This window comes from Antrostomus carolinensis, unplaced genomic scaffold, assembly GCF_000700745.2.
Source record: "Antrostomus carolinensis isolate BGI_N321 unplaced genomic scaffold, ASM70074v2 scaffold3316, whole genome shotgun sequence".
Classification (NCBI taxonomy): Eukaryota; Metazoa; Chordata; class Aves; order Caprimulgiformes; family Caprimulgidae; genus Antrostomus; species Antrostomus carolinensis.
Genome location: NW_010321022.1, coordinates 1 through 9,013, shown reverse-complemented (window position 1 = coordinate 9,013; position 9,013 = coordinate 1). Strand labels below are relative to the sequence as shown.

Sequence of the window (9,013 nt, the reverse complement as noted above, 5' to 3'; positions counted from 1 at the left end):
GCTGAGCTGTGTGGCTAGAGGCAGGGGTTGGGGCTGAGCTGGGCTGGGGGTCTTGGGCTGAGGGTTGTAGCTGGGTTGGGAGAGTGCAGCCTGAGCTGGAGGCCAGGTCACAGCAGAGCCTTGCAGGAGCCTGGGGAGGATTATGGTGGGTATGATTCTGTGAATCGGCATGAGGGCTTCCTGCCAACCCTCTGCTGCTGGGCCCTGCCTGTGTCAGGGAGGCTTGCTGCACCCTTTCTGGAAGCTCTGTTCAAATCTTCGTACATCTGGCCTGTCTGTTGCAGTCTCTGCCATTGTACCTTGGTCCCTTTGCTAAGCAGCAAACGTTTTTCTTATGTCCTTTCATTGATGCATTTGAGGCTCTTCTGGGCAGTTTTGACTCAGCCTTTTTCATGTGAACGCTGAATCCTGTAATGTAGGGAACTTCACCAGAAGTGAATCAAACCTGCCTATGGTATGGCATGTGTGCAGGCTGATCCACGCAGGGATGCAGGATACAGCTGTTCTGGTTCCCATTCTTCTGCAGAGAAAGTATCATCCATAAGGTTGGTGATTTCTTGTCCTCCCCATCCATCTCCTACTCCCCTTGCTCCCAGGCTGCTCTGTAAGCACTTTGCTGCCTCCACCATTTCTCCTATGGTTTGTGCAGTGGCAATATTTTTACCCTTTTTTTGATCATTTATGTGACTTCCTGGAGCTTTTCCTCCAGCAAGGCTCAGCACTGTGTCCCCAGAGCTGTCACCTGTAAGGATGACTGCCCAGTGCAATGAATTCTGGGAGTTTTCAGCCTTTTCTTTCGTAACTTGGGTTTTTTTTTTTTTTGAACTGCTCTTTCAGCCTCTCTCCTCCTCCCTTGAGTGCTGCCCTTTAGATCTCCACCCCATCACCTTCTGTGAGGCTGCAGGTGTGGTGGTCCTGTCCGAGCTCTCTCTGCCTTAGCTGTTCAATACTTTGCTCCATCCTTTCAGTCCAACTGGCAAATGCTCTTCCCTCTGTCCTCCTCTGTCTGTGTTACTTGTAGGACTCAGGTCCAGCTTTCTTCTTCAGTGAGGACTCCTGTGAGCATTAGATCAGGTCAGTCCTCAGCGGAGAACCGGTCTTGTGAAAGTCTGTGTTTTTTATTTTTTTTATCGAGCTCAGGGTGGTGAACCAGACAGGAAGGTTTTTCCTTCTTGGAGCCAAGTGTGCTGTCAGAACAAGAGGCTAAGGCAGGCTGCTGCCCTGCTGTTTATCCCCCCAGAATGTGCACTTGCAGCCTCGCTGTGCACGGTCCCTGTGGCTTCATTGCTGACCATAACCTCTGCTGGTCAGCGTAACACCAGTCATCCTTTTGACTCCAGATACACCAACTCAGCTCCCTTTCCACTGCTCTTGGTGACAAGCGTCACGGGAAATTGTTGTATGCCTGTCCCTGCACCTCTGCTGTGCTGCAGCCAAGTAACAGCTCGGCCAGCTACTTGCTGTCTTCTCCTGCTCGCAGAGATGGGGAGCCAGGGCAGCACCGTGCGGCCCCTTAGCCAGGGCGGTGGAAGGTGAGAGAGGAGGAGGGAGGGCTGCCTCTAGCTGGCATGCTGGTGTTGTGATCCTCTCCTGCAGAATTCTGCTTTCAAAGCATTAAAAATTGAATTTTGAGATCAGATTGCTTAATTGCTTCTGCTGTGCTGGTTTTGGGGTTGTTTGGGATTTTTGCAACTCTTAATCTTTTATTTCTGTTTTTTTCCTTGTTACTGAGGGGAGCATACAAAAAACAACTTTTAAGCTGTAGCCCTGCACTGAATTACTCTGAGCAGCATTTTTTTGTTTGTTTTACCCTGAAAGAGAGTCACGTGGGCATTCCAAAATGGGAAGAGAGGAAAAGGAGGGGGGAGTAAAAGACCTTTTTAAATGAAAAAATCAATCTGCAATAGACTTTGTTCTTCTCCTTGCCTCCCTACCTGTGCTGACACTGAGGAACGTATCAGTGGCGCTGAATCTCCGACGCTCAGGTGCTGAACAGTCTGTTGTACTGCAGAAAAAGTGGCCCAGCTCTTCCTTTCTCTGCCTCTGAGCTGATGAGCTTTGGCTGGTGTGTGTGTGTGTGCTGTAATACCAGACCTGTTTTTTAGACTAGCACTTTGTAAGTGGCTGGCTCTGTTGTACAAAGAGGAAAATTAAAAGAGTGGTTTGCACTGAAACTGGGTTTTGTTGTATTTTCAGCTTTCATTGTGCATGAAGCGAGATGAAATTCCCCATTGCAAAAGGGAGGGAAAAATAACTGGAAACACTGGTTGTGCTGTCAGTGAAGCACCGTTACCAGCATACAGGAAAGAGATCTGAGGCAGAGCAGAACATCTCCGAGCTAAGGCTGCTGCTCAGAGGGGAGATGATTTTGGTAAGAACAGAAAACAGTCTGTGTCTCAGTCATGGCTCAGCTCTTGCTTTCAAGAGGGTGTGCAATTTCACCCCCAAACAACAGGCTCGGAATAAAGAGGGGGGGAAAAAAAATGCCAGCCACAGAGTATGGAAAGGCTTTTGTTGAAGAAGCGTTTCCCCAGGTTAGGACTCTTCTTGCTGGGAAACAGATGTGAGGAGCTCCTGCAGAAGGACAAGCTGGGAACAGTTGCTCCCTGTTCTCTGCAGAGGAAGAAGATGGTCAGGGGGAGGCTTAGAACAAAAGGAGTATTTATTTTCCCCACCTGGCACAGTAAATGACTGAATGGGGACTGCAGGGAGCAGCCAGGCACCCTTGCTAGGTGTACATCCTGCTGTGAGTGTGGCAGGCAGGAGGGGCTCTGTAGGCAATCTGAGGTGCTTATGAATGGATTTGGAACGATTAAATTAAGTGGGAAATAGTCTGTGTTTGCTCCATCTGCATAGAAATGCTGTCTCTGGCTCTCTGCTGCCCAAAGACCTCTGAGGAGCTGCTCTGCCCAGGAATGAAAGTAGCAAAGAGGGGGCCAGAAGTTGTCCCTGTGACCACAGGTGTATCCAGCAGCAGGCTGACCAGGGCAGAAGAAAGCAGATGGGATTTTGCAGTGCTGGGGAGCCTTGGTGCAGGCTTGGGTACCACAGGAAGGTGAGCTGTCCTGTGCTCTGCCTGCCCTGGGCAAGGGGTGAGTATCTCCCTCTTGCTTTTGTTTTTTTCTTCTGAGAAAGTTTCAAACCCTGATTTTTGGGAAAGAGAGTGTAGAGGAAGGACAATCAGTGCTTTCAGAAACTGAATCCTCTCACTGCTTTTGAAGATGCATTAGATACTTTGTCACTAAGTCAGTTTTGAATTGCTAACACAATGAGGTGTTAATTGTTCAAAAGCAAAGGATAAAACCAGAGCACAAGCACTCCTTGTACTCTTTTCAGTCTCGTGAAGCTTTAAGTTTCTTAACTCAAGCAAGCTTGCTCTTTGCATACCAGAACTAAAAATTTTAGGTCTTTTCTCCAGCACACCTTTCCCTGGGAAGAAAAACAGAACTCCAGCTAGAAACCCACACTGAGAGCCTCTGGCTCACATGCAGCCTACTTGGTGCTGGGGCTTTCACATAGAGTTAGGTGACCATAGTTCTGAACATGGTGTTTTTCTTTTATTCTCAGCCTTGCTAAAATACATTATAGAGTTTTAAGTAAGATTTCTTTTCAAATGACTCTTACAAGAGACAAAACCATATTCTCAAGTTCAGAAGATGGAGGTCTGAAGTTCTTCCTTAAACATGCCTTCAAAATGGAGGTCTTTTGCCATGAGCTCTTCTTCTACATCTTCTAAGGCCCACTGATGATCAGTCAATTCTAAAGCTTCCCATTCCGTCTGCATTGATAATAAACAGAGATGGAGAAAAGAAAACAGAGTAGCTGAGAACCACACAAAGCAGTGCTTACCTTCAAACTGCAACAAAACCAACTTCTATTAAAAACCTGGCAATCCCATCAACTGTCTGAAATCAGCGGTTTGTGCTTTTATGGGTATTAGATCGTTGGTCAATACAAGTACATCACAGAAATTATAAAATTTACATTATCTGCTTTTTGCAAACCCTCTAACCTCCTGGAATAGTTCATTTATTCTAAAACAGCTGTCTCTAGAAACACAGCCCATTCTCTTCTGGGGGTTTAGTTAATTCTTTAGTTCAGAGACATTGGATAGAAACAGTTACCAGCCAAAAATTTTGCAACTGCTCCTAGACTTATGTGCCTCATTAGACTGTTCTCCAACCAACAAGCTCCCTGGTGCTGTGGAGTTTAATTCATTAAGCCAGTGTTCATAGCAGCCCAAGACCTAAGAACAGAATTTCATCCTAAATATCTTTCCCTATTACTTATTTTTCCACCACCTATGAACACAAAATCTCTCCTCCTGTTACTCTACCAAGTGTTGCTCACAGTAAGTACTGTGGAATAAGCTGCACATAGCCTGAAAAATCACATCATGCAATGGCCACCAAGAGGTTTGTATTTCTTGGCCAGAACACTTCTCCTGCAATGTGAGCTTTCTTTCTTTGTTCCTGCTGGGGACCATGTAGCAGGTTTGGGTCCCTATAGGGCTGAATGGCAAAACTGCTCTGGATGGCCAGGACCTGAAAGGAAGCGGAGGGACAGGAGCCAGGAGAACCCCCGGCACTTGTTGGAATTTCACCTCAGTGCTGACACTTCGTGACAGAACAGCTGCTGCTTGAGCAGAGCTGCCAACTGCACCCACCCTCTTCCCTGGCCAAGCCTCTGCCTGGTGATGTGGGGTTTTTTTAACCAGGAAGGTTACAGAACACAAGGAACTCCAGCAGCAGACCATCCTGACTTCCTAGGCAACAGGTTCTCTGTGGATAAATCTGTATTGTACATAAAAACAGAAACCAGGGCCTTCCCTTCATGCATAAGCTAGTGTTGTGAAAGGTAGAGGCAGTCTAGTAAGCAAGTGTCTACAGAGACTGCTTAGAAGAACTTCAAGATACAGTCAAATCCTGACAGATTTTCAGTTGAGCTAACTTGCTTACTTGATTTTCTTTCCCAAGTTTCATCATGTGCCTGCTGGACTTTTGCTCAGCTGCACTATTATCACAACTTTTTTGGGAGCCAGCCTCTGCTTTGGAACTAGAGCTTAAGAAAAAAAATCTTCCTCTGCAAAAGCAGAAGATGGCACACAAATTCAGCTTTTGTATCAGGAATGACTAACTAATCAGGTTTGCTTCAGGGTATTAGAGCTCTGCCAGACTCAGGGCAACTTCCATACCCTTCATCAGTTGTTGGCTCTAATTTTAGAAACAGGAATCCAGAGCAATTCCCTTGCTTGACACAGGGAGAAGCCAAGTTGCACACAGCCTCCAATCCTGCAAGTTCACAGCAAACGGGGGCACGTGGGAATGCTGTACCTTAAATGCTTTGTTCGTGTCTGCTGGCATGGCCATTGCTGCCCCTGTCATCTGTTCCTGCATCACTCTGGACTGATCTGCAGCTGCAAAAGAAAAATGAGAGGTTGGTTTTTTGTGTCATGTAAAGAGCATTTCTTGGAGCACAGTGCCAGCAGGCTGGTTTCTAGCTATAAACCAGAAAGTTGCAGAAACACCCAGAATGCCATGCTAATGTGCCAGAAAGAGTTCTCACAAGATAAATTGTTCTCACTCCCTACATCTTTGCTAAATTTACAAAAAATTTGCAGACAAAGAGGAAAATAGTCTTCTACACTCCTACTAACCCCAGAAACAGTATCTGTCCTGCCTTGCATTTGACATTAAGAAATCTTTGCAGCTTTCCTTAAAACTGATCCTTGCTACAAATAAAAATAAGCTTGACAGCAAAATTTCTGCACACCAATTTGATGAGAAGGAAAGCATGGGTTAATTACCATGGAAGTTTATGAGCAGTTAGCCAATGCCTGGTGCAGATCTGGGTACTGGCTGCAGGTGGTGTCAAACCTGGCCAGTGGAAAGTAACCTCACAGCAGTGAGAGAGGCTTTCAAGAGCTTTTTGGCTGGAAATTTAAAAATCCTTGCCCAGGCTCCCTCAGAAGCCATCCCATGGAAGGAGAAGCCAGGTCTTTCACAGAAACGACAGTGCCTTACCATTATCTTGGCCCAGGATGAGAGTATAAATGCTTCTGAGTCCAAACACATTCAAGAAGTACCAGGAAGCAGAGCTCACCCTGATAAATCAGAACAAGCATGGCTGATTTCAGTTCAAAGCTGGCTTGTGATCTCATTTCCGAAGCACGCAGACTATTCAAGGGTTATTAACATTCAGAATTTTCCAAGTGAATATTCAGCCTTGCTTGCTGAGGACACAGGCTTACCAGGACGCATCTAAAGTGAGCAGTTCGATTCCCTGCTGCAACATTGGTTTAAAACGCAGCGTCAGAGGAAATGGGACCTTTGCTGCAGGATAAACACAAAACAACAGCCCAGTTTTACAAAGTAACTCTACATAATTGCAAAGCAAATGGCAAACTGTGTAGATGGTTCTTTTATTAAATCTAATGTAGTCTAAGTGCAACAACTACACTAACAAGCTAACATGTACTTTTGAAAGAGCTGCAGTTCTCTATTTATTTTAATATGAAAAGACTTTCTGAAACTTAGTCAGATGGCCAAACCCTCACAGGTATTGTTTCAGTGACCGTGAAGAAGGGGAATGTCTTTGGTTAAGGGAACAGTTATCACATAAACAGTAAGGAAAAAAACCCCAACAACCCAGAACTATGAATTTAAGGAAGTATTTTTGACGTGTACACTCTGCATTACACAGTAACCAGCTCCCTGGTGTTGGATGAAAATCCACTGTATCAGCTTGAAGTTTAGGCAGCTTTAATGAATTTAAATACTGGTTTTGCCACTACAGTTGTTCCATGAGCTATTTTCTTTGTGACCACGGCCAGTACTCTGAAAACAGTTTTCGCTCCTTTGCTTTGGGGCAAGCAAATCAATGCAGTCCATGGTGTGAGTAGCAGCAGTGCTCCAAGCCAAATTCATGCTGCTTCCCCTGGACTGCTTTCGGGTAGAGGAACAAACCTTTAGTGCACCCCAGGCCCTCAAGGTCACCATCAGAAGCATGGCCAGACCCATGGGTGGTGTTATTCCAGGCACTTACTTGTGACAAATCCCGAAAATGTCATGTTGATCCAACCACCGATGAGGATCATAGGCAGAACATTGGTTACATTCCCTTTCATCATATCTGTCAACATGGTAGGATCTGCAATTCCAAGATTTGATGTAAAGTAGCAGCGTATCACAATAAAGGGAAACAAGAGATCACTTCACTTCACCAACCTCGGCTGTTTTAATTAAGAAACTGCATGAGAGAGCACAGTCCTATCCCATATCTATTATTTTGCACTGTTATAAAGTACTTTGCAAAATGAGAAGAGAAGCCAGTGTGGTGCTGGCTGCTGCTGCCAAAAGGGTCTTGTGCTCTTGCTGTGTCTGACCCCAGCTGCTCTGTCTGTGTTTGACTCCATCCCTTGCTCCTGATCTCTGCACTCAATGGATCCCTCTGTGAGCTGATTTATGTAGAAATGGGACAACAAACTATCCAGCTAATTTGCTACCAAGGCCTTTGGCTGCCTTAGTAAGTTAAATCAGTTTAGAGATGGTCCTGCAGGAGCTGGTGCAAAAAACTGACAAAAGGACCCGAGTGAGAGCAGGACTTCCCATTTCTGGCAACACTGAGGTGGTCATGGTCTCGTGAGATGCCACGGGCAGCTGGAGGCAGAAGTTAAGCAGAATGAAGTGACCCAACACGTTGCTACCAAAGAGAGGGATCCTGCCCCCTCTCCTCCCCAGCTGCACAGTCCCACCCCCTCCCTCGCATTCACCGAGTTCTTTGTGAAGTTGATTCACCTTCCTACCTTGGCAGAAAATTACAGTTTTCCTGCCTGGCTGTATTTATGGTACCTAAACATACCTGTCATCGGTGAAGGAGGCACTACCTTTCTTTTCGTTTTCTTAAAAAATCCATCCTCTGGGTTATTAAAAAAATATTTCCGGGACAGGAAAGACTGGAAAGAAAAAGAGCCAATGCCAACACCGTAAGAAATGAAAGGACAGGAGCATTGTTTCTTGCTCAGACACGCAGGCATCTTACGAGCTCTTTCGCAACACATCCTTCTTTCTTGGAGAGGTACTTCACTGCCTGTCACTCTAAAGCTCCTCACTTTTTGGTTTCCCTGGATCCACAGAACCAGCTCTCTGGCGTTCTAAAATTCTTAACATAATTATACGAATTCTCTGAAGAGGAATCCACATTGATTAAAGAGCTTTTAGCGCTTTGTGCAAAGTTCTTGCTGGCTCAATACCACTATATCCGGTATTTTCATTCCCCCAAGCCGAGTTCCAGATTTACAATGTACACATTTGGCAGCAACTGAGCCAATGTAAGTGACTGATATTTAGCTCAGCAAACACTACAGCTGACATCACAGAATCACAGAATGTTGGGGACTGGAAGGGACCTTGAAAGATCATCCAGTCCAATCCCCCTGCCAGAGCAGGAACCTAAACGAGATCACACAGGAAGGCATCCAGGCGGGTCTTGAATGTCTCCAGAGAAGCAGACTCCACACCCTCCCTGGGCAGCCTGTCCCAGGGCTCTAACTCCCACTGCACAACTCCCTCGTGATCCCAAGCTCTCGTTAAATCTCTGGGCAGATATTAACCACGGTGGTTTGGATGTACAGTTTGCTTTCGTATGCAGTTACAACACCAAGTAGTGGACGCCAATATTAACGACAGGGAAAAGACAAGTACAGTGGTGCCGTGTCCAGGTTTCCTGGGCATCTGGTGCCGATGGGACCTGCAGACACAGCTCTGGGCTGGGGAGGCCCGGCCGGGCTGTCTGACCCCTGTGCCGGACACCGGGCTCCCGGGATACGGCTCTGGCTCTGCCCGTGACTCCCGTTATCCTCCCTGTAAAGCACAGCGCCGCTCACGCCTCTCCCTACCTGCTTGGGAATGTATTTTCCATTTTCCCGGAGGACTCTGCTCCGAATCAGGACTTGGCTGGAAAAGAGACGGGCGGCGTTAGCGGCAGGGCCGCGGGCGGGAGCGGGGCAGGGCCG

The 9,013-nt window shown here is 46.6% G+C and overlaps 1 protein-coding gene across 1 annotated transcript; it reads right to left on the bottom strand.

Annotated features, from left to right (window-relative positions):
* Positions 1-3,535: 3,535 nt before the first annotated feature.
* On the bottom strand, positions 3,536-8,951 carry EMC3 (ER membrane protein complex subunit 3). Its single transcript, XM_010169760.1, has 7 exons — positions 8,897-8,951; positions 7,861-7,954; positions 7,045-7,149; positions 6,251-6,332; positions 6,024-6,103; positions 5,334-5,416; positions 3,536-3,778 (listed from the first exon to the last, which is right to left on the bottom strand). The coding sequence occupies exons 2-7, from the start codon at positions 7,865-7,867 to the stop codon at positions 3,650-3,652; spliced, it is 486 nt and encodes a 161-aa protein (XP_010168062.1). The 5' UTR covers positions 7,868-7,954; positions 8,897-8,951; the 3' UTR covers positions 3,536-3,649.
* Between the last annotated feature and the right edge of the window lie 62 nt (positions 8,952-9,013).